The sequence below is a fragment of the Hemicordylus capensis genome, chromosome 13, assembly GCF_027244095.1.
Source record: "Hemicordylus capensis ecotype Gifberg chromosome 13, rHemCap1.1.pri, whole genome shotgun sequence".
NCBI lineage: Eukaryota > Metazoa > Chordata > Lepidosauria > Squamata > Cordylidae > Hemicordylus > Hemicordylus capensis.
This window is the reverse complement of record NC_069669.1, coordinates 9167015-9193340: the sequence shown is the minus strand read 5'-3', so window position 1 is coordinate 9193340 and position 26326 is coordinate 9167015. Positions and strand designations below refer to the sequence as shown.

At 49.3% G+C, this 26326-nt stretch overlaps 1 protein-coding gene across 3 annotated transcripts in view; it reads left to right on the top strand.

Annotated features, from left to right (window-relative positions):
* Nucleotides 1-11876: 11876 nt before the first annotated feature.
* Nucleotides 11877-26326, top strand: part of CAPN15 (calpain 15) — an 80042-nt gene continuing 65592 nt past the window's right edge. Inside the window, exon 1 of one of the 3 annotated variants that reach the window (XM_053276895.1) lies at nucleotides 11877-12211. In XM_053276895.1, coding sequence (XP_053132870.1) covers nucleotides 12087-12211 — 125 coding nt within the window. In that variant the 5' untranslated portion in view covers nucleotides 11877-12086. Of the gene's footprint in view, nucleotides 12212-18423; nucleotides 18744-26326 lie in introns of those variants that run through there. The other 2 variants (XM_053276894.1, XM_053276897.1) reach the window with 2 other exon arrangements.

Here is a 26326-nt window from a genome sequence, read left to right as displayed (position 1 = left end):
CCCTAAATTTCTTGGCAGTCGGCATCAATCTCCAGCGGAAGCTTGAAAGCAACCCTGCAGTTTTTTATGGCTATTAAAAATATTCACTAATTTCACTAATATTGTGAAAATAGTGGTGGCGGTGGATGGATCTCCAGGAATAGATTCAGTTAGAGTTGACAAGCCTATGCACCCGTTCATGATTAAGTGTGTAGGTAGGGTGGCCCATCACTCCCTTGCGCCCCATTCCAGCTAGGAAGGCCCCCAGTTTCTAATTGCCATCGCCGAGGCCCAGGGGCATAGGAAGATTGGAGTGAGTAGTGAGATAAGATGGGCCCCTTCCCCCTGCCCGGAACCACCTCCTCCCCTTCTCCTTAACAAGGGGAGAATTCAAAAAGAGCCACTAAGCCTTTGATCAAAGACCTTTTCTGGGCGGGGGGGGGGAGTGTCAGGCAGCACCCCTCCTCCTGCTCCTCCTCCTTGTGACCAGTTGGCTGAAATTTGGTGAGCTTTTCCTGGCTGTTGAGTCACGCTGAGGGAGGAGTGGGCTGAACCTAAGCACTGGCCGTGCAGTCAGGAGGAGAGGAGGAGGATGTGATGCTGCCTGACATCCCTCCTCCTCCCCTTCCGGAGAGGACTCGTCTTGCTGAAGCTGCGAAGAGCCCTCTGATCAGGAGCCAACAGCATGCCAGTGAGCTGGAGGTGGAGGGGAGAAAGAAGAGTGACCTCTTGCTCAGCTAGTGGGCCTCCCTTCTCTTAGGGGCCTGGGCACATTTGCCCTCCCTTGTTCAACTATAACTATGCCCCTGCAGAGGCCATCAGGAGGGCAAGAAGTAGCTAGGCTTGGACCCTGTCCGCCTTTGGCCCTCCTCCCCGCGAAGGGTTTTCGCTTTCGTCTGAATTGTTATTTGTACAGGATTTTAACTGCTATTTGTATTGGGTTTGAAGCGCAGTTAGCTGCTCGAGGAGCCAGCTCTTGGCTGAAAAGCCGGACAGAAATACGATGAATTAATAAATAAGTAAAGAGCTTTCCAGGAGGGAGCCAACCCAGCCGGCCGGGCGGTTTTCCAGGAGTCACACTAGTCTCTGTGGCTGCCCTGAACCACCCCTTCTCGTTGGGATCTGTTTAGTACCCCTTGTTTGTGCCTTTTAAAGATCTGATGCGTTGAAGCTTCCAGCTGTACACCTGGCTGGCTCCTGGGTGTTCATTTGGCTTCGTGCAACAAAAACGTTGGGTTTCTGTCTTTTCCTTGTGCCTGGCTTGAGCTCAGGGCATGGTTTAAGAGGCAAAAGGAAAGAGGCTGGAGACCTATGTTTTCCCCAAGCTGACATCCATTGAATATTGGATGAAGGGAAATACCAGAAGCCAAAGAGTTATTTCCTGTAACAGGAAGGAGGTGGCAAGGAATCGCTGTGTTTTTAATGGGTTTCTTTTGCTGGTCATTGTTCGGTTAGAAGTGCAGAAGTTTTCTCTGGCAACCAGAAGAGGAACATAGGAAGCTGCCTTCTACGGAGTCAGACCCTTGGTCCATATTGAGCTCAACACTGACTGGTAGCAGCTCTCCAAGGTTCCAGGCAGAAATCTCTCCCTGCCCTACCTGGAGATGCTGCCAGGGGTGGAACTTGCGGGCAAAACACATGCTCTACCACTGAGTTGTTATAACCCCATCTCTGATACATAGAAACTGCCTTCTACTAAGTCAGACCTTGTGTCCATCTCGCTCAGGAGTGACTGACACTGACTGGCAGCGGCTCTCCAAGGTTTTTCAGGCAGGAGTCTTCCCCAGCTCGAGATGCTGCCAGGGATTGAACCTGGGACCTTCTGCATGCAAAGCAGATGCTCTCTCACTGAGCTACAGCTATATTTTGAGTTTTGTTTGCCCAAGGCTGCTGTCCTTGCAGGGCAAAAGCTTTGCTCTGACAGCAAAGAGAATCCATTTATACCGATGTAATTAAGACAGGCAATTGGACGTCTGGCGCAGGGATGTGCAGGCTTTCTACTTTTCAAGGCCGCTCACAGGGACGGTCTGGATTGGTAGTTCTTGTATTTCACATGAGCTCCTGCAGGCTTCCCCTCTCATTTTTTTGTTGGACTACAACTGCCATCATCCTCTGCCATGTCGTGGCAGAGGATGATGGGAGCTGTAGTCCTACCACATCAGCCCTGCTGGATCAGGCCCAAGGGCTATGTAGTCCAGCATGCTGTTTCCCACAGTGGCCCACCAGATGCCCTCTCTCCTGCCGTTCCTCCCCTGCAACTGGGACTCAGAGGCATCTTGGGCTCTATGTTGGACTACAACTCCCATCACCCCCAGCCACGATGGCCAAAGGGGATCCCTGCTAACATCCCTCTGCGGACTGAGCAGAGAAGCACCTCTCAAAGTGCCGATTATCTTATATTTAACAGGGGGAGAGCAACTGTCCCTGTCTTAGCCCAGCACAGAATTCCTCCAGCGGTTGTTGCTGGTGTCTCTGCCTTCTGTTTCTTTTTAGACTGTCAATGTCAACCCTTGAAGAAGAGGGAATCATCTTCTTCTTTATTTTTCTAAATAAACAGCTTTGAGAACGTTCGACGAAAAGTGGCATGCTGTATACATATTCATCGCAGTCGCAGGGGATGATGGGAGTCGTAGTCCCACGACTCCCAGGGGGCCCTGCCTTTACCCCTACCCCACATCACCTCTTTGCAGCCTTGCCTTTTCCAAAGAGCAACATACTAGCTAAACCCTCTCAGACACATTCCCAATTTTCCATGGAAGTCTCCCTCCTTTCTAATTACCGGGGCCAGCATTTATCTAATCTCTCCCCAAGATAAGAGCAGGCCTTTCCACCCTATCTGCTGAGGGCTGAAGAATCTGTCCGCCCCCCCCCAGGCAAGAAGGTTTACAAGGAAGGTAAATCTTTAAATACGCTGTCAGGTGACACATTAACTCGCCGAGATCTCTGGGTGCGGTTTAGAGATATGAATCCCCATGCCGGTACTAAGTACGATTAATTTCCAAGGTGAGGAATGCAGAAGGCATTGCCTTCTTCTATTTCTGTAACCATCCTCAGAACAACAGGAGAACTGAAATGGACAGGAATCTTGCATTCAGGTAAGGAACATACACATATAGGAAGCTGCCTTGTAGAGTCAGAGCATTGGGCCGTCCAGCTCAGGATTGTCCACCCCGACTGGCAGCGGCTCCTCCAAGGCTTCAGGCAGGAGTCTTTCCCAGCCTTACCTGGAGATGCTGCCAGGCAGAGGAGGAGAGCGGGTCTCGTGGCAGCAAGCATGAATTGTCCACTGTGCTAAGCAGGGTCCACTCTAGTTTGCATTTGAATGGGAGACTACGTCAGCACGGTAAGATATTCGTGTGGGGAATGGGCCGCTCTGGGAAGAGCATTGGCTTGCTATCATGCAGAGGGTCCCAAGTTCCCTCTTTGGCATCTCCAAGAGAGGGCTGAGAGAGACTCCTGCCTGCAACCTTGGAGATGCCACTGCCAGTCTGGGTAGACAAGACTGAGCTAGGTGGACTGAAGGTTTGACTCAGTATGAGCCAGGCCAGGCTGATGGGGGACATACCCAATTCTAGGTTTGGAGTGTGTGTTCTCCAGCTCAGGAGCCCAGAGACGGGAGCTATGGGTTCAAGCTGGAGAAAATGGAGCCTGAATTAGCGGGAGTGAGTAGTATCTCTCTGCTGACCATACAAGGGCAAAAATACACGGTGCTGGTTATAACAGATAAAGCCCTAAACGGCTTGGGCCCTGGGTATCTAAGAGAATGTCTTCTTCGCTCTGAACCACACCACCCCTTGAGATCATCTGGAGAGGTTCTTCTGCCATTGCCACTGGCTCGTCTGGTGGCTACTCAGGGATGGGCCTTCTCCATTGCTGCCCCGAGGCTTTGGAGCACACCTCCTGCTGAAATAAGAGCCTCCCCATCTCTGACAACTTTTTAAAAAGTCTTTAAAGACGCATCTATTCACCCGGGCTTTTAATTCAATATTGTTTTAACAGTCTTAACACCGTTTTAAAATGTTGTTTTAACATTGACATGGTGGTAATGTTTGAACTTTCACTATGTCGTTTATTTGTTTTAACTAATGTTTTACGTTTTTTCTGTTGTCATTTATTTTGACTAATGTTTTAACTTGCTCTGTTTGTTTGCTTTGTTGTCAACTGCCCAGAGACGTGAGTCTGGGGCAGTATAAAAATATGATACATAGATAGATAGATAGATAGATAACTAGCCATAACTGGAAGAATGCTTGATCCAAGTGGATAAGTCCCCACTAAGGAGAGAGCCTCTGCTCTCTGCTGGCCAAAATATGTGGGCCTGTGGCTCATGGAATGACTAGCCACTGATCTGACTCTTGCAAGCTCTAAAAGGCGCTTCTGTCTCCACACTTCAGGCAAAGCTTGCAAAAATCATAAGAGTCGAGGACGCTTCTGGGAACGTTCTCTCCTCCCTGCTGCACTTTCAAGGGTCAGTTTTGAAAAGGCATCGGCCCCCACCAGGGGCAGAGGGCAGAGCAGTATTTCACTGAGACCTGTTCTGGAACACAGCTTAGGGAACCAATAGGAAAACAGAGATGCTTTTCGATCTGCCTTCTAATAGGGCCGACGGGAGAATGTTAAAATAGGCGCTAGAGACAGCCTACTGATATCTGGGCACAGTTAGGAACATAGGAAACTGCCATATACTGAGTCAGACCCTTGGTCTATCTAGCACAGTATTGTCTACACAGACTGGCAGCGGCTTCTCCAAGGTTGAAGGCAGGAGTCTCAGGAACTTGGAACCTTCGGCATGCACGCATACAGATGCTCTTCCCAGAGCGGCCCCATCCCCTAAGGGGAATTTCTTGCTGTGCTGCTCACATATGTCGTCTCCCATTCAAATGCAACCCGTGTAGACCCTGCTTAGCAAAGGGGACAAGTCATGCTTGCTAACCCCTCCTGTATTCTACCAAAGACAACCACAGCGCTCTGAGGTCGCCAGGAGTCGAAACCGACTCGACGGCACACTTTACCTTTTGCCACCGGACCAGTTCTCCGAACTAGATCTGGTGCTGGCTGAAAGTTGGGCATCTGCCTGAGGAGGGCCCTGTAGGATCTGGACACCTTCCTTGAATCACTTTGAAGCAGAGGTGCTCTTACCCCTGGACTTCAGGGCTAAAGTCCAATGTCTTCACAGCCCCGGGGCCCCCCAAATCCTCTTTAGTCTGTCCCAGGTGGTGTGGTCACCTGGCCGAGCATGATGATGCTTAATTTACGGCCTCCAAAGGCCTTTCGGTCCAGGCTCCCAAATGACCTCGGTGCACCTCTGCTCTGAAGTTCCACCTCCGAAATCTGTCGCTGCCTTCTCCTCTTTCCCCCCCTTCCATTTGCCTTTCAGCACAGATTTGCTGCTTACTCTGTTGTGAGATGCCTCGCGTCGAGCTCGACTCGCTGCACTGTTGCCACGATCCGAAGGTTGCTATGGGAGCAAATCGGAGCCTTGGGGGGACAACCAGCCCATGCCGGGAGCTTTCAGTTTTAGACATTTTAAGCGGCTGGGCATAAAAGGGGAAGGCAGCAGGGAGGCGGCATCTGAGGCTGAGCTTCTTGCTTGACTCGCCCGCCCGGCCTGAGCTTGACAGAGAGATTCGTTGACTTATTCTTTTGCTTCCTTTCAAAATGTTTGTATCTGGCTTCTCTTTCCAAGAACTTGGGTGGCTTTCAAAGGGGCTTAGGCAAATCGGTGGAGGACAGGTCTATCAATGGCTACTAGTCTGGTGGCTACAGGCCACCTCCAGCCTCAAAGGCACGATGCCTCTCAATACCAGTTGCAGGGCGAGCAACAGCAGGAGAGAGGGCAGGCCTTCACCTCTTGCCTGTGGGCTTCTCAGGGGCATCTGGTGGGCCACTGTGGGAAACTGGATGCTGAGCTGGTCCCGTGGTAGCAAGCATGACTTGTCCCCTTAGCTAAGCAGGGTCTGCCCTGGTTGCATATGAATGGGAGACTAGAAGCGTGAGCACTGGAAGAGATGCCCCTCAGGGGATGGAGCCATTCTGGGAAGAGCAGAAGGTTCCAAGTTCCCTTCCTGGCAGCATCTCCAAGATGGAGCTGAGAGAGATTCCTGCCTGCCACCTTGGAGAAGCCGCTGCCAGTCAGTGTAGACAATCCTGAGCTAGCTGGAACAAGGGTCTGACTCAGTAAAAGGCAGCTGCATGATCTGATGAAAGGGACAATGCAGAGGGGCTGGATCAATATAGACTTGTGTGGGTTTTCCTGTGCTTCCAAGCCAAATGCGGCCCTCCCACAGCCTACCGCAGAGGTTCTCAAAGGCAGACCCCCAGATGTTGTCAGATTACAGCTCCCATCACCCCCCCCCACCACAACTATGGGAGTTGTAGTCCAACTAGATGTGAGAGCCCCTGGCCTTGCAGGTTCGACTCCTCGCGTTGTTGAGGGGAACGGAGGTTTGTTCATTCCGAACGCGTGCTGTTGGGAGCATCCTTAGATTTTAAGATGCCTCCTTTTGCAGCCAGTGACATTTTGCTAGGGATGAGCTGCTCTCTCTCTCTCTGGCTGTCATGCCCGTGGGCCTGTCCTCAGAAGCAAGGGCTCTCTGCCCTTCATGCTGCCACACACACACACCCCCGCCACTGCGTCTGCAAGCGGAGCCCTGCAGATGATGAAACCCAGGCTTCCTGAAGAGGGACCCACAGCTCAGCTCATGGAGCCTGAGGGGAGCTCTGGACGGTTTGATTCCGCCTGAGAGGCAACTTTCCTGCCTGTGGGTGGTGATGCCTTCTCGGTGACCTCGGCTGCCAGCCTCCCATGCAGATTTCTGCAACTCCAGTGGAGAAGAGGAGAGGCTGGCGGCGGAACCCAGCTCCCTCTCCAGAAGCATGGGGACACAAGAACCAGCACCCATCTCAAAATGCCAGCCTGGAGATTTGAGCCGCTTGAAATTGTTAAGAATATTGCGGGGGAGGGAATCTTGGAGGCGTAGCCGTAGTGCAAAGGTGTTGGGGGTGTGATCAAGCAGTCTGGGGGTGTGGCGTGATGTAGGGGGTGTGGCCAGACAGCCTGGAAGGTGTGGCTTACAGTATGTTGGGGGCGTGGCCAAGCAGCCCAGAGGGTGTGGTGTGAAATAGGTTGGCATGGCCAGACACTTCAGGGGTGTGGCCTACAAGGTGTTGTGGGTGTGGCCAGGGGCGTGGACAAGCAACCTGGGTTGTGTGGTGTGAAGGTGTAAGGGGCATGGCCAAATAGCCCAGAGGGTGTGGAGTTAGCAGCCCCCGTGTGTGAGTGTGTGTGTGTGTGTCATACAAGATGGAGAGGGTGTGGTCAAGCAGACTGTGGGAGGTCCCCAGATGTTGTTGGACTACAACCTCCATCACCCCCAGCCATGGACTTTGTGCCTGGGGATGACGGGAGTTGTAGTCCAACAACCTTTGGGGACCCGAGGTTAAGAAAACCTGAGCTAGATGAACCAGTGGCCAGACTTAATAAAAGACAGCTTCCTATCTTCCTAATTACATAGCACCTTTCAACAACAACAAAAATCTCAGAGCAGTGATCTGCTTCTTGTGTGTGAGTGTACATAGAATGAAAATATCCGTGTCCTCCCTGCTCTGTTCTGTTCCTCTCCACCACCCCGAGGCCACATCACAGACACCAGCCCTCTCAAATCTAGGACAGCGGGTAGAAAATTAGGACACAATAAATGATTTGAGCTGGGAAATGACGGATAATACTGAGACGCTTGAGCCAAGAGGGAAGACTCCTTTGTGGCGATAACTACCTCCTGTAACCCCTTGCAGAACCCCCAGAGGACCCTGCTATGGGAAATGTCACAAACTGATGTAAAGCTAGTTGTGAAGCAGCGTGGTTAAATCGACCTCGAAGGGCGGGGTGGTGGTGGTGGTGGTCACAATCCTGCTCAGTCCTGATCAGAGTCGTTTTCATGTTTGCAACATGGGAATGTTCGTGACCGGCTTCGTCGGCTTACTGAGGCAATAGGAAAACCGGTGTGCCTTTTAAAGATGTTGAAAGATGCATCACAGTATTGGGAGACAAAATGATTTCATAAATCTCTGTGTCCTCATTGCAAAAGCAAACCATTTTGCTTCCTGATTTATGGTGCCGAGGGATTTCCAGGGACCTGTTGACGGAAAATGTTGAGGAAGAACAAAGCCTGATCTTTTAAGATGTGCATTCCGCTGTCACTTGCAGAGATAGTGTTGATGGAGGCTGGCTATTCTGACCCTGCAGGGCTGAGTTTTGCTGTGAAATGTGTAGAAAACATTCCCAACCATTCAGATCCCTTACGTTATTTGTTTGATACTTATACTGAGTCAGACCATTGGTCAACCTGGCTCACTACTGTCTACTCTGACAGGCAGCACTTTTCCAAGGTTTCAGGCAGCCCTACCCAGAGATGCTGCCAGGAAATGAACCTGGGACTTTCGGCATGCAAAGCAGATAATCTGCCTCTAAGTATGGATGTTCCTGAATGATATTGAAAAGTTGCTTTATACTGAGTCAGACCATTGGTCCATCTAGCTCAGTGTTGTCAACACTGACTGGCAGCGGCTCTGAGGCTTCAGGCAGGAGTCTGGAGATGCTGCAAGGGATCAAACCTGCCACATGCAAAGCAGACTGAGTTACGGCTCCATCACAGAGACATAGGAAGCTGCCATATATCGAGTCAGACCATGGGTCCATCTAGCTCAGTATTGACTTCACATACTGGCAGCTTCGTATATGCCTAGGTTGCACAACTTGATGCAGGGTGTTCTGACTTAATTAGCAAATCCGGTTGGTCCTCCCAAGCTGCCAATTTGAGAGACTTCCTGCCAAGAAGAGAGCTGGTCTTGTGGTAGCAAGCATGACTTGTCCCCTTACCTAAGCAGGGTCCGCCCTGGTTGCATTTGAATGGGAGATCTCATGTGAGCACTGTAAGATATTCCCCTCAGAGGATGGAGCCGCTCTGGGAAGAGCAGAAGGTCCCATGTTTCCTCCCTGGCAGCATCTCTAAGATAGGACAAGTTGTTTTTTTTTTTAAATAGGACAAGATTTTTTTATTGAACCAACAAACTACCAAAGCATAAAGGGCTGAGTGAGAGAGAGTCCTGCCTGTAACCTTGGAGAAGCTGCTGCCAGTCTGTGAAGACAATACTGAGCTGGATAGACCAATGGTCTGACTCAGTATATGGCAGCTTCCTATGTTCCTATGTATAAGGCAAAAAGGTTACGTCCCACATGTCCCTTAATGCTGCAGGGTTAGATCACAAGGTGGGGGTGTAGAGACTGGTTTCTGCCTTCTGTTTTTGCTCTGGCACAGCAGAGAGTTTCGGAAGCCATTCTCATCTGCTGAATCACGAGTGCTGCTGGTAGCAGATCTTGAAGGGAGGCCGTGCCTGGCTCTGAGTCATGTTTATCTCTTGGCTGTGAATGTGCAGTAACAACAAGACTGCTCCGAACAGACTGGCAGAGCTTCCAGTGGGGAGGGCTGCTGCTGCCACTTACCCGGCTACCCCCAGCTGTTGCAGGCAAGGCTTTTTAGTTTAGAAGAAAGACACCAAGGGGATGGGGAGACCCCTGCTAACTTTGGCAAAGAGGCACCTTTTAATGCGGTGATTCTCTTTATTTAGCAGGGGGAGAGTAACTGGCCCTCTCCACCCCCAGCACAGCATCCCTCCAGTGACTGTTGCTGGTGTCTATCTTAGGTTTCTTTTTAGTTTGTGAGCCCTTTGGGAGCCATCTTATTTATTTATGATTTCTCTGTGTAAACCGCCCTGAGCCATTTTTGGAAGGGTGGTATAGAAATCGAATTTTTTTAAAAATTAAATGAAATAATAATAATAGTAATACCAGTAGTAACTGGTGCCCGAGGTGCAATTACAAAAGACCTTGAAGAGCACCTCAACCCCATAGGAGCCACAGAAATCACCATCAGCCAATTACAAAAAGCAACTTTACTGGGAACAGCCTATATTCTGCGAGGATATCTATAATAACAACAATATTGATAATAAAATTCACCCATCCCAGGTCCTTGGGAAGGACTCGATGTCTGGATAAAATAAACCAGTCAATAACACCTGTCTGACTGTGTAAACAAGAGATAATAATAATAATAATAATAATAATAATAATAATAATAAACAACCAGGGGATAATAATAATAATAATAATAATAATAATAATAATAATAATAATAAAACAACCAGGGGATAGCAGAATAGAAGAAAAAGAAATAGAAAAAAAATCACCAAATACAAAGATCTACAAATTGAAATTGAAAGGCTATGGCAGAAAAAGACCAAAATAATCCCAGTGGTAATTGGCGCCCTGGGTGCAGTTCCAAAAGACCTTGAAGAGCACCTCAACACCATCGGGGCCACAGAAATCACCATCAGCCAATTACAAAAAGCAGCTTTACTGGGAACAGCCTATATTCTGCGACGATATCTATAACAACAGCAACAACATTGACAATAAAATTCTGGCATCCCAGGTCCTTGGGAAGGACTCGATGTCTGGATAAAACAAACCAGTCAATAACTCCTGTCTGACTGTGTAAAATAATAATAATAATACTGTTACTGAACTCCACCCAAACAGTCTTTTTAAAAAAACAGTCATTAAAAAAAAAAAAATTACTAGTAGGTGAGGTCTGTCATTGACCGGGCAAAGTCCTCTGGTGTAAATGACACTTCTAGGTTTACAATATATGTTTAAATATATGTAATAGAACTTTCTGTTAGTGTGCTTGCAAAAGGGAAGGAAAAGAGCCATTTGAAATTTGTAGGATTTCAACTTCAATCCTTATTAATTTTATTGTATAATAAATAAATATGAATCATAGTTAATTTGAATTTAAGAGTTTCTGCTTTTCTTGGGCATGATGTCATTTTGGAATTATTGATCTGATTATTGAGCGTTAAAAATCCGTTGAGAACAATAATCGCTAAATCAAATCACTTTATTACAGTCAATAAGCAGAAGCAGTAACAGCTAAAATATGATTCAGAATTTCTGCTAAAAGATTTTTTTAAAAAATTAAACGTGTCCCCAAGCATATTCCACTGTAAAAAGTAGGGCATTCGACTGATTTAAGGGACAGCAGGACTGTTCTTGCAGAATTTGGTATCTGTAGGCAACCGGGCAGGCAAGTAAGATACTCAGAATTGCTTACAAAAAGTACCCACCCCCTACAAGTTATTTAAATGTTCACTGTGAACATTCCAGCCTAAAAAGCAGCGCCAGGGTTCCTAACCTGTGTTGTGTAGTGGCAGCATGGTGTAGTGGTTAGAGTGCTGGACTAGGATCGGGGAGACCCGAGTTCAAATCCCCATTCAGCCATGAGACTTGCTGGGTGACTCTGGGCCAGTCTCTTCTCTCTCAGCCTAACCTACCTCACAGGGTTGTTGTGAGGAGAAACTTAAGTATGTAGTACACCACCGTGGGCTTCTCCGAGGAAGAGCAGGATATAAACTGTAAATTAATAACAACAACCACCACCTGTGGTCTTCCCAACATGAGGTGAACCACAAGTTGGTGCGTCCAGCCCATTTATTTATTTGATTGATTTATATACCGCCTGAGTACAAAAGCTCTAGGCGGTTTACAAAGATGAAGACAAGGATTTTTGTATGCAGGATTCGCTGTGTAGGTCAGGGGTGGGGAACCTTGGCCCTCCACCAGCTGTTTTTGAACTACAACTCCCATCATCCCCAGCCACAATTAGTTCAGGAACAGCTGGAGGGCCAAGGTTCCCCACCCCTGGTGCAGGTCATCGGGAAGTGCTGACTCTTATTTCGCACAGACGCGGCCGCCAAGGACTCCAAGCTTCTCCTCCGCACAGAATGGAGGCGCTCCACCAGCTCGCCCGCAGCAGCCTCTTGTTCCCCTTCGCCGCGCTGCCTTCGCAGCCGCTCAGCCTCAGCTGCAGCACCCGGCACGCGCTCCAGGCCCCGCCTCCCCCGCCCCGCGCGACTCCGGCGAGGGAAGGCGAGCCCGGGCGGCGCACGTGGCGGGCGGGGCCTCGCGAGACATCCGGGCTCTGCCGCGGGATCCCGCCTCTCCACCTCCCCGCCCGCCCAGCCCGGGCGCGTCACGGCAGCGCGGGATGGAGACCCAGGAGCCGCGCTGCTGCCGCTGGGGCGGAGGAGGCGGCAGCAGCAGCAGCAGCACCAGCCGCGGCGGCGGCGGAGGCGGGGAGGAGCAAGCCATAGCCGGCCGGGAAGGGCCCGGGTGAGTCCCGCTTGGCCGCTCGGCCCCGCGCGGGGGGGGCGGGGAGAGGAGGAGGAGGAAGAGCAGGATGGTGAGGATGAAGAGGAGGAGGAGGGAGGGAGGAGGAAAGAGAGGAGGAGGAGGAAGGTGAGGATGGAGGAGGAGGGAGAGGAGGAGGATGAAGGTGAGGAGGAAGAGCAGGAGGAGGAAGGTGAGGATGGAGGAGGGAGAGGAGGAGGAGGAAGGTGAGGATGGAGGAGGAAGGAGGAAGGAGAGGAGGAGGATGAAGGTGAGGAGGAAGAAGAGGAAGAGGGTGAGGAGGATGGAGGAGGAAGAGCAGGAGGAGAAAGAAGCAGAGGAGGAAGAGGAAGGTGAGGAGCAGCAGGGAGAGGATGAAGAAAGAGAGGAGGTGAGGATGAGGAGGAAGAGGAGGAGGAAGGAGAGGAGGAAGAGGAAGGTGAAGATGAGGAAGGGGATAAGCAAGCCCGTTCGATCTCCCCTCCTTTGCCCTAATGCGTGGGGTGTGACTCAGGACCTGACTTGCCTCCTACAAATCTCCCCCCTCCCCCTTTCTTGGTATCCTATCCTATTTTGTCCTATTTTATTGTCATCATTCCATGTTGCTGCTGTTGGCGTTTTTTGGCTGCCCCCCCTCCTAAGACCCCAGGCTGGTGAGCCCCAAGTTGAAAGCCATAGCGATCATAAGGCACTGCTCAGAGCCTCCACATCAGGAGCACACCTTTCCCGCTGCAGCACACCTTTCCTGTTGCACTTGGTGCAGTCTGGAGGGGTAGGGAGAGGTCTGACAAGAACAGAGCTAGAAATAGTCTTCGTGGTGATGGTACAAAGAATAGGGTCTTTCCCAGGTGTAGGGATTTTGGGGGTGTGCAAGGTTGGGGGCGGGGGGAGCAGGGGTATAGCTGACCTTGCTCTTTTCTCCCTTTTGGCTCACAGGTAATGCGCTCCGTAGCTTGTATGCATAGTCTAGGTCAGGCGAAGGCTACCTTGGCTGTGGATAATGGGGCTTGTCGTTCAGCAACCGCTGGAGAGCCAAGGAAGCCTATCGCTCTGCTGCAAGGTACCCTGTAACAGGGATTCCCAGATGTTGTGGACTACAGCTCCTATGATCCCCAGCCAAAGGCCACTGTAGCCAAGGATGCTGGGAGTTGTAGTCCACAACATCTGGGAAACCCCTCTTGCAAGGAACACTGCTCTGCTAGGTTCTTCCACTCGCTTCATTTTTAGTGGGGGGTTTTCAGGCGAAGGGCTGGCGCTCAGTGGAAGGCTAATCTCTGGCAGTATCTGCAGGAAGGCTTGAGGAAGACCCATCTGCAACCTTGTGGTGTGGGGTCGGCTGCCAATCTCTGTAGAGAGTATTGAGGTAGTTGGCTCAAGACTCTAAACTCGGGATAAGGCACTCTTACATGTATTTTTTATTATCTATTATTTATTATTATTACTTTGATTTCTAAACCACCCTTCCAAAAATGGCTCAGGGCGGTTTACACAGAGAAATAACAAACAAATAAGATGGCTCCCTGTCCCCAAAGGGTTCACAATCTAAAAGAAGCATAAGACAGACACCAGCAACAGTCACTGGAGGTCCTGTGCTCAGGGTGGATAGGGCCAGTTACTCTCCCCCTGCTAAATAAAGAGAATTGCCACGTTTAAAGGTGCCTCTTTGCCAAGTTAGCAGGGGTTTGTAGCAGAAGGTCAGTCCCTGGGAAAGATCCGTCTGGATCCCCGGAGAGCTGCAGTTGGTTAGTGTGGACAATACTGAGCTAAATGGACCAGCGGTCTGACTGGGTGTAAGGCAGGTTCCTAGATATGTAATCTAGACGAAATATAGTGGGAGAGAATCTTCAGCAATAGCGTCAGCCAGAGTTGGCAACCCTGTTTCCCAGTTGTGAGCTACAGACAGGTTTGAGGAGGGAGGAGGTTTGAGGAGGGAGGAGACAGCTGGGTTGGTTGGACTGGGAAGCAGTTCTCCCTCTAACAGGGGTTCCCAGATGCTGTGGACTACAACTCCCAGCATCCTCAGCTGCAGCAGCTTTTACGTGGGGATTATGGGAGTTGTAGTCCGCAACATCTGGGAATCCCTCTTAGGGAGGACACTTCTGGGAAGGGGAGGGCCCTCTGCCGGATTCCTGCATCTACCTTCCCATTGGAATCAGAGGGGCTGACGGCCGTGGCCACAGGAAATACACTCCACCCGAGTCATTTTCCGACCACTATGTGCCAGCATAATAAGCGATACTTGTGATGAGGGGAAGAAGAGGTGAATCATGTGCCATTGCGAATTTGGGGGAGAGAGCAGAGCATTGTGTACTCCTCTTCTTAAAATATACCCTTCTGAATGAAGCATGCTTTTCTGATTGACCCTGACAGAAGTATCCTCACGCTGCTAACTTCACACAGCCTGGAAAGCACTTCTAGAAGCGCTACTTCAAGGCCAGCAGCAGCCATAAAGAATTTTTCTCTATGAATCAATTCAGTCATGGCATCAGAACATAGTTTGCATTAACCTCGGCTATAGAGCCCAGACTGTGGGTTGGTCTCTGTGTGTGCGGGCAAGTCATGTCTCTGTTCTTTCCATTTCTGTGGTGCAAGGGTATTTGGAAGCAGACCAGTGGATGTCTGAATGTTTTGTCCGTTCAGGTGCCGTGTCGAACAAAAGTCAAGCTTCCTTGACTGTGACCTGGTGTGATAAAATGAATTGACTTTCTGTGTCCTGTTCTGTGTGGAACTTGCATGAGTGTTTTATCTCAGAGTACCACTGGAGCTGATCTTGGCGATTGCAGTTGTAGATAAGGGGGAGATGGTTTGTGGAGTATGTCGGGACAGTCAACAGTGTTCTGGAATCTTGTCAAGCTGCGGTGCCCTTTGACACCTTCGCTGCACACCTGGAAAGCTTTCAATCCGATGATATACCTGGCATCCGCAGCTTAAAAACATGTTTATAAAGATGATTTTTGGTGGTCACCTCTGTAGATGAGGTGAAATCATAAAAACTTGTTGCTAGATCCTTTCAGAGGCTATCAAGCATGGCCCTGCTTGTTTCCGCTCTCCCTCCATGTATATGTGTGGATGGGGGCTGCCTAAATTGTTATGATAATGAGACAAACTGCGTCAGCCCACACTTACTTCTGTTCACGCCACCGTTGGAAAATCCATACACGATTGGCTAATGAAGTAGAAAACATGCACAGCCCTGGCGCACCTATTGAAATCATGTTGATTGTGTTTGCATGCATGTCTTCATCTTTTTGTGTTTGGAAATGTTGTGCGCTCATTCCTGCTTAATCGCTGTTGGGTTGTTAGATCTTGGTGCTGCTTTGGCTAAAAACAAGCTCCCGGCATACTAATCAGGACCAAAAACGGGCCTTGAAATGACTAGCGGCTGCGACTGCTTGGGATGGGGAGACCCTGTCAATTGCTTTTCTATAGACATTAATGAGGATTTCATTTTCCGTTCTGTTGCAAGGTGCTACAGGTACACACCATAATTCCCAGCATCCCCACTCATAATACATTGTAGCTGAGGATGATGGGAATTGTAGTTCAGCAGCAGCTGGAGAGCCCAGGTTACCTATCCCTGTTCTAGAGAATGGGGAGATGGTAGTCAAGGTGAGCTCATTTATCTCTCTGTGTTGAGATCGCCTTTGCTACAGCTATTTGTTCTGGCCTTGTTGTAGTTCAGCAACATCTGCACATCCGTGGCTCTTTAAAGCTGCTGTTGGACTACAGCTCCCATCATCCCTAGCTGCAGTGGCCAGTAGGGGTGGTGGGAATTGTAGTCCAGCATTTGCAGGCAGGCCGAAGTTGTTCAGCCCTGCTCTAGGGACTGGCGGGTCTCTCTCGAGGGAGATTCTCTGGTCTCTGTCACTCTTGGTGCTTTGCCTGGAGGCACACACTCTTGACAGCTTTTCCTGTTCCGTCTTCAATTGGCAGCTCTCCTCCTGGCTTTTAAGACCGAGAATTGTAATTGCTGGCTGACTAAAGTGATGTTATGCTCTGTGCGTTTTAAATTTGGCCTCTTGCATAGTCTGCAGAAAGGTGTCCCTTGTGGTGAAAAGAATTAAGGGGTTGCTGGCTAACTCGGTCCTTGTCCTGGACAAAACAATGATTTGGTGACTCCTTTAATCTGGTGCACCTCTGCGTGGGTGGAGATGGGAGGAATTGATCTGGAGTCAGGCTGCGAGGCTTCTGGAATGCTCTGGTATATGTTAGGTAAAGGTAAAGTGTGCTGTCAAGTCGATTTCGACTCCTGGCGCCCACAGAGCCCTGTGGGTTTTTTTTGGTAGAATACAGGAGGGGTTGACCATTGCCGCCTCCTGTGCCGTGTAAGATGATGCCTTTCAGCATCTTCTTATATTGCTGCTGCCCAATATAGCACCAGCAGGGATTCGAACCGGCAACTTTATGCTTGTTAGTCAAGCGTTTCCCCGCTGCGCCATTAGGTGGCTCCTGGTATATGTTAGGATGGCAGCAAAGAGGGCTGTCTTCATTGTCATTGCATCTGCATGGTGGTGTCCATTGGAGCTGTTCGTCTTGGAGAAAGCAGGGTTTCTCGAGCTTGGGTTTCCAGTTGGTGTTGGACTCCAGCTCCCATAATCCCCAGCCACGATGGCCTTCGGCCTTCTTGGACCAACTCCCATCATCCCCAGCCACAATGGCCAAAGTTTTTAAGAACCCCTGGGCAGAGTTCCCGCTAACAGAAAATCCCAGATGCTCTTGACTACAACTCCCAGCGTCCTCAGCCAAAGCCGACTGCAGCTAAGGAGTCTGGGAGCTGTAGTCAACAACATCTGGGATTCCCTCTTACAGGGAGTACTGCCCCTGGGTTAAGGGGCTCTTGCAGACTTGTCCTCCACGTGGTGTAGCTGATCCCCCTGACACAAGTTGAGAGTGGTTTTGAATTGGCTTGCGTCTGTCCCAGCCAACGCCATACCACACGTGGAGTTGGGTCTGCCAGAGTGGGCTCTGTGTGGGCGCCTGAAATGGCTTAGATGCATTTCAGCTGTGAGTCTGCGGGTGTGAAGTTGTAGCTCTTGTGCTTCCGCTCTGTGCTCAAAAGACTGCAATCACTGCTTGCTTATGCTTTAAACAAAGGTATCTGCTGCTAGCTGACCTTGGTGCTGATCAACGTATGAATCTGAAGCATACTTGAACGGCAGATTGTTTTGCTCACTTGTATTTTTTTTAAAAAATTATTCTTTCTGTGTTGAGTATGATTTCCCCTCTTCTTGGATGTTTGTGAAGCACAAGTGGTGTGAGTGCAGAATTGCAGTCTTGAGTATTTTGCTCCTGGGTTTGTGAAGGTACTGTGTTCCATATTACCAGAGAATTCTTAAGCGCTACCAGCAGTTGACAGGCACAACAACTTGAAACGCTCTGTGCATGTGTGCGCACAAGCTAGGCACCCTTTGTTTGGTCTTCTTAGGGCATCACCCAGTGTTCCCTCTAACAGGGATTCCCAGATGTTGTTGACTACAACTCCTAGAACCCCCAGCTGCAGTGGCTTTTGCTTGGGGATTATGGGAGTTGTAGTCAACAGTGTTTCCTCTAAGCTGTGCGCATGTGCATGCACTCACATGTTTTTGGATGTCCCTTCAGTTCAGTTCATTTTAGATCCCGCTCAGGTTGAATCAGGAAGGCCCCACTCTGAATGCCTGTGCGCGCACACTGCCTTGATACTGCCACCCAGAACAAAATTCATTCTGCACACAGATGAGAAAAAAAATTAGAGAGGTCAACGACATCTGAGAATCCCTGTTAGAGGGCACACTGGCATCACCCAGACATTCCTCTAGCTGTCGTTGGCGTGCCTTAAAAATATTTATACCCTGCCTCTCCTCATAGCGTTTAAGACAGTAAATCTGTCAATATGCTACGAATAAAACCGTCAAATAAAACAGAACTACAATAAGAACAAATAGCAGACTAAAGGGAGCCACACAATTGAAGTTGCCCACTAATTGTTGCCTTGTACTGAGTCAGACCATTGGTCTAGCTAGTGCAGTGTTGTCTTCTACACTGACTTGGCAGCAGCTTTCCAAGGTTTCGGGCACGAGTCTTTCCCAGCCCTACCTGGATGGCTTGTCTCCGGCCCTGGAGCAAGACCAGCTGATTGGCTTCCAGGACTGGGCTGGCTCAGAGGAGGGGAATGCTGTTCCGCCTTCTTGTCGTGCACCACCGTGAAAGGAAACTCCTCTCTCTCCACTTGGGGGGGAACGTCTTCTCTTGGCAACTACCGGATCAGCAATCCCTGCCGTGCATTTGTGCCACAGGTGCCCGTAAGCTGATCTAATGCAACGCCGGGCCGAGCAAGACCAGCTCCCCTGAGCCCTTTTCTGCCTGCCTTGCTTCGAGCAAACCGTGTTGTGTGTGCGAACTGGAACCAGCAGGGTGGTCGCGGTGGCCCCCACAGCACTCGGGAGAGGAGGGGAGCACATCCGTTCCTGTCGCCGATGCTTTTCTGGGACTAGGAAGGAAGAGACCCCTGTATGGGACGGGGAAACTTTCTCGCCCGGCTCCTTTCTCCTTGTCTGCTGTAAGTGCTTGCGTGGGGAAGGAAGTCAGGGAGAGGGGGAGGAAATGGCTGAGAGAATAGGAAGGACTAAATTGCTTCATAATAGATCAGTTTATTTGTTCTCGAAATACTCTTGCAGGCGTAATTAACTGTAACACTTGAAATGTACTAATTATGTGTTAAAACCACAGAAGGAAGCAAAATAGGTGCTTAACTATTTGTTTCTATTAGTTAAATCCCCCATTTGTCTTTTCCCCCCATTGTTATTGCTCCAGCACCCGGTCTCCCAAATTAGATTAACTCAAGCAGTGATTTATTTATTTGCATAGGAAAGGGGGAAGGGGTGGTGTTAATTCTGCCCTCCCTCTAAATGCAAATAGGTTATCCAGTTGTTTTTCCCCCTCTTTCTCTTGCATTTCCCATTATTGCTGGTTAAATATTGAGAAGATCTCAATGTACTGCTGTGAACCTTTGCGTGGGCTGAATCCCCACAAATTTCACAAGCCACTGAACCGAACCCAGGACTTTGAGTAATGCTCGACACTGTTTTGGGCACTTTTCATCTTCTCAGACCTGTGCAAACAATAAATCAAGGCACAAACTGCAGGGAGGCAGGCATGTAATTACTTAGAATTCCTGTTACTCTACCTGTTGGTTTTCTTTTTTGATGGCGGGTGGGTTGTGATTAAAACATCACCTGGGCCAGTGCTGCTTTGAGCTTGTGTTCCCAAGTAAAGTGTCCTCGAGTCGGTGTCAACTCGTGGCGACCACAGAGCCCTGTGGTTGTCTTTGGTAGAATACAGGAGGGGTTGACCATTGCCTCCTCCCACACAGTATGAGACGATGCCTTTCAGCATCTTCCTATTATCGCTGCTGCCCAATAGAGGTGTTCCCTATAGTCTGGGAAATATACCAGCGGGGATTCTAACTGGTAACCTCTAGCTTGCTGGTCAGGTCATTTCCCCACTGAGCCATTAGGTGTAGGCATAGTTATTTGGAAATGATTGGGGGGGGGGCACCCCTTACTAGCATCCCTCTGGCATGTAAAGAGTTACATGTTTCCTACTTAACTTGTATGTATTATTTATTATTTATTCGCTTTATATACTGCCCTTCCGAAATGGCTCAGGGCGGTTTACAACAGAATAAAACCAAGTAAAACCATTAAATTAAAATCAAAACTATAAAAACAGTATATATGTTTTACCCAAGAGGTACCTGTCTATATTCCCGTTCTATAGATGAGGAAAGGAAGCTGAGAGAGTCAGCCAGGGCAGATATATTACCATATTTACCTGAATCTGTTATTTGATGTTAGAAATCAAGGGGTCGTTTTAAACTTGGAGGCCTCTTCCTTTTGTGGAAATATAGTTATAACCAGTATTTAAGCAGTATTTTTAAAAAATGGGGTCATCTTAAATTCAGAGTCATCTTCTATTTGGGTAAATATGGTATGTACTGTCTTGTAAATATGGCAATGCATTTGGGCTGTGAGTCTGTGTGCTCCCTTCCTGCAGGGGCATTCGCCATGGTGAAGGATGGTGTCCATCACGCTGTTAATAGTGGGGGAAACTAATCCGAGTTTGTTCTTTTTGATCAAGTCCTGGTTCAGAGTAAGCTCAGGCTAGTGGGAGTGAGGATTTATATGTGGAAGGGATAGGCTGCATTAGGTCTTCACCAACCATGTGGACTTGGACTGTGAACCTGTGTCTTCAAGCATACAGCGCTGGATCGGGTGTTCCTGCTTCCGGTCATGTGCTGAACCACTTTAATGAAAGGCAGCCTGTCTTAGGAAGCTGCCTCCTTGCGAGTCAGACCCGTGGTCCATCTAGCTCAATATTGTCCACCCAGACTGGCAGCGGCTTCTCCAGGGTTGCAGGCAGGAGTCTCTCTCAGCCCTAGCTTGGAGATGCTGCCAGGGAAGGAACTTGCAACCTTCTGCGTGCAAGCAGAAGTAAACCTGGGGCAGGCAACCTTTGGCACTCCAGCTGTTGCTGAGCTACAGCTCCCAGCAGCCTTCCCAGCCAGAAGGGCTGAGGATGATGGAGAGTTTGGGTCAGCAACATCTGGGACTCCCTGTTACAGGGAACACTGCTGGCGGAGACCCAAGGTTGCCTGCCTCTGCCTGGACCTTAGGGGTGGGACCACCCCGCTTCCTGCTCTAGGCAGGCTGGGCTCGTTGGGTGATGCAGAGGCTGCCTGGGCCCTCGATGCTTTCTGAGCCCGGAGCTCCTACACAATACCTTTTGTCTTGATGACCAGTCGGATTCTGCAGGGCACGTGGCCTGAGAACTGGCCCTGTGCTTCTGCACCGTGTCCCAGGCTTGCAGCTTAGCTGGGTTATCCTGCCTGCACCTATTTATAGATCATCTCCTGCACCCAGCTCTCTCCTCGGTGGCGCTTTTCTGAGCAACGTCAGCACAGGATTTCTGCCGTCCCCTCTCCTGCAAAACAGTTGTACTCCCAGGGGTGAATTCTGACTTCCTCTTTGCAACAAGGAAGTCAGGAGCGACGCTGCCGTCTGCCTCTTGCATTCTGGCCGGCCTGGCGCGTCTCACTCAGCCGAACTGGCAGAACTTCAAACTCGCACAGCTGTTCTGCGCCCCCCCCCCCCCCGCTTCTTAAAAGAAGGGTGACTTGCTCTGTCTTTCAAACTTGTGCCGGGTGTGGAGTGGATTGTGAGAGTGTCTTGGAAGAGCTTGTTGGAGCTGTGTCTGTCTGGCAGTGCAGCCCTGCGCCTAGATCGTGTCTAGCATTGTTCAGTCCAGGACTTGACCAATTTTCTTTGGATTCGGGAGCCAGACAATGGACGCTTGATGAAATTACCAGGATTAGCAGTTTCCATTCTGGAGGGTGGGTGTAAATGGGCTTCCCCTTACAAGGAACGTACTTAGAGCAGAAACAGGGTTGCCTGGGACAAATAAAGGTTTTATTCAATAACTACCTCTGCATATTTATCTATGTGTTACACTTATATACTGCCTCATGCAAATGTCTCATGGCGCTTTACAGAATATACAATAAAACAAAACATTAAACAGTTTTTAAAAACCAATTAAACAGCAGTAACAGCAACCATAAAGTTTAGGGAAACTAAACCATAAAGTTTAAGTTAAACCATAAAGTTTAGGGAAACAGCCAGACAGAGGAACATAGGCAGCTGCCATATACTGAGTTCGACCATTGGTCCATCTAGCTCAGTATTGTCTACCCAGACTGGCAGCGGCTTCTCCAAGGTTGCAGGAGGAATCTCTCTCAGCCCTATCTTGGAGAGGCCAGCATGCGGATGCTCTTCCCAGAGCGGCCCCATCCCCTAAGGCAGGGCTGCTCAACTTCAGCTGTCCGGAAGATGTTGGCCTACAATTCCCATAATCCTTGTCTATTGGCCATTGTGACTGGGGATTATGGGAGCTGTAGTTCAAAAACAGCTGGGGGGCCTAAGTTGAGCAGGCCCTGCTCTAAGGGGAATATCTTACAGTGCTCACGTGTGGGCTCCCATTCAAATACAACCAGGGTGGACCCTGCTCAGCAAAGGGTGGGGCTCTCTACTGAATTGGAGGAGGGGAAAGTCATTGTGTGGGAGGCGGGTGCTGAAACGGATGGCGTCTCCTCCTGCCTTGGTGATATGTTGGGAACATGGCCGCCCCGCACACAACCCCTTCCCTCTCCTCTGACCTAGCTTTTATCTCTTGAGCGCAGCTCCCACGGGTAAGTAGGATGCTTGTCCTACCCACTTAACGGTTGTGAGAACAGCCCTATTATCTGAATAGGGCTTCAGGGTGTGGAACCTTTGCATTACCCCAAATCGGAGGTACTTCTGAAGAAGAATTTCATGTGGTCTGAAACAGAAAGGCGAGAGGACGGTGCTGCTGCCTCCTCTCTGCCGACCCCACCTTAAATAGCTCACCTGTATGATTTCAATCATCACCTTCAATGCAGTGCTTTATCCCCCAGCTGCAAGTAGTAACAGGATTGCAGCTAACCATTTCCTCCATGTGCCAGTGGGCACCCAGGGGACTGCTGGCGCTGCAAAGTGTGTGTCCACAAATCGGCGGCTATTTTAAATAATCCCCCCCCGCATGACTGAATTGTCTCAAATGATTATTCTTGTCCAGCGAGTGGAATGATGAAGCAATGTGCTCATTGCGTTTCCTCCTTGCAAAGGAACGGGCCAAATACCTTCCCAGCTGCGTCTCGGTAAAGAGAGAGAGCGCGGAGTTCCCTCCTTGCAGTAGCTGTTCCCAGCTTACAGATGTTTTCACTTGCTCACTTAGCAGAGCAGTTCTGTAATTTTTAAAAAAGAAAACGTTGAGGCACAGAATTGAGGGAGCGGAGGTGAAGGAGGGAGTGCTAACTGAGCAAAGCGACGTCTTTCAAAGTAGTGATTCCCTTGTGTTTAGCAGGGGGAGAGCAACTGGCTGTATCCAGCCCCAGCACAGCACCCCTCCAGTGGCTGTTGCTAGTGTCTATATCTTATGTTTCTTTTTTAGATTGTGAGCCCTTTGGGGACAGGAGACCATCTTATTTATGTATTACTTATTTTTCTATGTAAACCGCTTTGAGAACTTTGGTTGAAGAGCAGTATATAAATTTCCGTCATTGACTTAGTTGCTACTCCAGGGATGGACAAATCCCAGGCACAAGGGAGGCATGGCACCCAGAACTTTAACCTAGACTAGGATATTCAGAGGTGGAGTTGTTTAATGAAAATGATATTTGCCCCAGTCAGTTGTTTCTGTTCGAAGTATGTTACTTGTAAAGGGGATAAGAAGTCGTCAGTTTTGTCTACATTGGCAGCAGGCAGGAGTCTTTCCCAGCCCTACCTGGAGGTCCAGGATCCAATCCATGTCATCTCCAGGTAGGGCTGGGGAAGACTCCTGCCTGAAACCATGGAGAACCGCTGCCCGTTGGGTGGATTCAGCATACACTGAGCTACAGTGGCCAGCGAAACTGACAACGTCAGGGGAAAGCCTTGTCAATTTCACCAGTGGATGGGGCTGTAACTCAGTGGTAGAGTATTTTCTTTAGGTACAGAAGGTCTCCTTCCCTGGCAGCATCTCCAGGTAGGGCTGAGGAAGACTCCTGCCTGAAAGCTCGAAGAAGCCTCTGCCATTCGGTGTAGACCAGGGCTGCTCAACTTTGGCCCTCCAGCAGATGTTGACCTACAACTCCCATCATCCCTGGCTATGGGTCACTTTGGCTGGGGATGATGGGTGTTGTAGTCCAGAAACAACCGGTGGGGGGTGGTGGTGGTGGTCCAAAGTTGAACAGCCTTGGTATAGACAGTACTGCGCTAGAGGGAGCAATTGTCTGGAACTCTGTGCCTGATTGGCAAACTCCGCTGAATGCAAGCTATCGTGGTGCTGGCCACCTTTTGGGCTGGGACTCGTCAGGTGGACTGAAGTGTTGGGCGATCCACCATCCACCAGGGTCTCTTGGGAATCTCTCCCGTCCCCACCCGCCCGGGAAAGCCTTGCAATTTAACTCACACTATTTGGGCATTTGCGTTAAGCCCCTTAAGTAGCTACTTCATGGATACTTTGCTTTCTGCAGTTCATTTCTCTCTAAATCTGGTGGGTAATTGAGTAAGCTCAACAATGGTGTACTTTTCTCCTTTTAAAAAAAAAGTTTGACTGTGCTAATTGTTCCCTTGATCTTTTCCCTTCTGACACAAATCCAGCTAGTAAGGGTTTCCCTCCAATGCTTAAGACCCTGCCTCTCCTCTCACACCTGTTTAATTCCCCACCAGTGCCCTTCTTTTGAGAGATACTGGCACACTGCCCTGTGATTTGAGCAACTGGGAGCTGTGTGGTAGTTGCTTGAAATGGGGTTAAGTGTGACTCTTACCAGAGTGAGCTGAACTAGACTCTTTGCAGCAATGCTCTCAAGGGGCGGAGAGCCGGTCCTGCAGTAATCAGCTTGAATTGTCCCCTTTGCTAAGCAGGCTCCACCTTGCTTTGCATTTGGATGGGAGACTACCAGTGTTCCCACTAAGAGGGATTTCCAGGTGTTGTTGACTTCAACTCCCAGAATCCCCAGTTATAATGGCATTTATTTATTTTATTCATTCATTCATTCAATCTCTATACTGCCCTTCCAAAAATGACTCAGGGCAGTTTACACAGAGACATAACAAATAAATAAGATGACTCCCTGTCCCCAAAGGGCAAATCTAAAAAGAAACACAACATAGACACCAGCAACAGTTGCTGGAGGTCCTGTGCTGGGGGTGGAGAGGGCCAGTTGCTCTCCCCCTGCTAAATAAAGAGAATCACCACTTTAAAAGGTGCCTCTTTGCCAATTATTGTGTGTTGCAGATGGGTGTGTGTGTGTGTGTATGTGTGTGTGTGTAGGTATAATCAGTCCACACAGTGTGGCAAACTGACTTTCAGGGAAGGTTGTCTGGTATTCCTGATTTGCATAGAATTATCCCCGACAAGCTTCCTTGAAACCACAGGAGGCAGTCTGAAAACAAGTGGGTTACCCAGCTTCTGAGCTGGAGGCTAGCATTAAATGTATGGTCTGGGTGCCCCCTGAAACTTGGGAAGAACTGCCGATAAATATTGTTGGCCTTGCATCCCACACACCCAAGTTTGAGTGGACTGGCTTCTTAAATGAAGTGCACCCCAATAGTTTCAGTTCCTGAAACAAGCTTTTCAGGGATGGAGGCTAGAGAACTGAGTCAGATAGCAGTGACAAGAGATGATGACCTAAACTGTCTGGAAAAAATTATTCATAAATAGAAGTAAGGGTAAGCAGCGAGGTGGCCAAATTTGCAGATGATACCAAACTCTTTTGGGTAGTGAAATCGAAAACGAATTGTGAAGAGCTCCAAATCTCTCCAAACTGGGTGAGTGGGCGACAAAATGGCAAATGCGGTTCAGTGTTGGCAAGTGTAAAGTGATGCACATTGGGATGAAAAACCCCAACTTCAAGTATATGCTGATGGGATCTGAGCTGTCGGTGACTGACCAAGAAGGGGATCTTGGGGTCGTGGTGGACAGCTCGTTGAAAGTGTCGACTCAATGTGTGGCAGCTGTGAAAAAGGTCAATTCCATGCTAGGGATCATTAGGAAGGGGATTGAAAATAAAACTGCTAATATTATAATGCTCTTATCCAAAACTATGGTGCAGCCACACCTGGAGTACTGTGTCCAATTCTGGTCACCACATCTTAAAAAGGACATTGTAGAACTGGAAAAGGTACAGAAGAGGGCAACCAAGATGGTCAGGGGCCTAGAGCACCTTCCTTATGAGGCAAGGCTACAACACCCGGGGCTTTTTAGTTTAGAAAAAAGATGACTGCGGGGAGACATGATAGAGGTCTATAAAATCATGCATGGTGTGGAGAAAGTGGATAGTGGATACTTCTCCCTCTCCCATAACACTAGAACCAGGGGTCATCCCATGAATTTGATTGCTGGGAAATCTAGAACCAACAAACGGAAGTACTTTTTCACACAACAAATAATCCACTTGTGGAATTCTCTGCCCCAAGATGTGGTGACAGCCAACAACCTGGATGGATTGAAGAGGGGTTTGGATAACTTCATGGAGGAGAGGTCTATCAACGGCTACTGGTTAGAGGGCTGTGGGCCACCTCC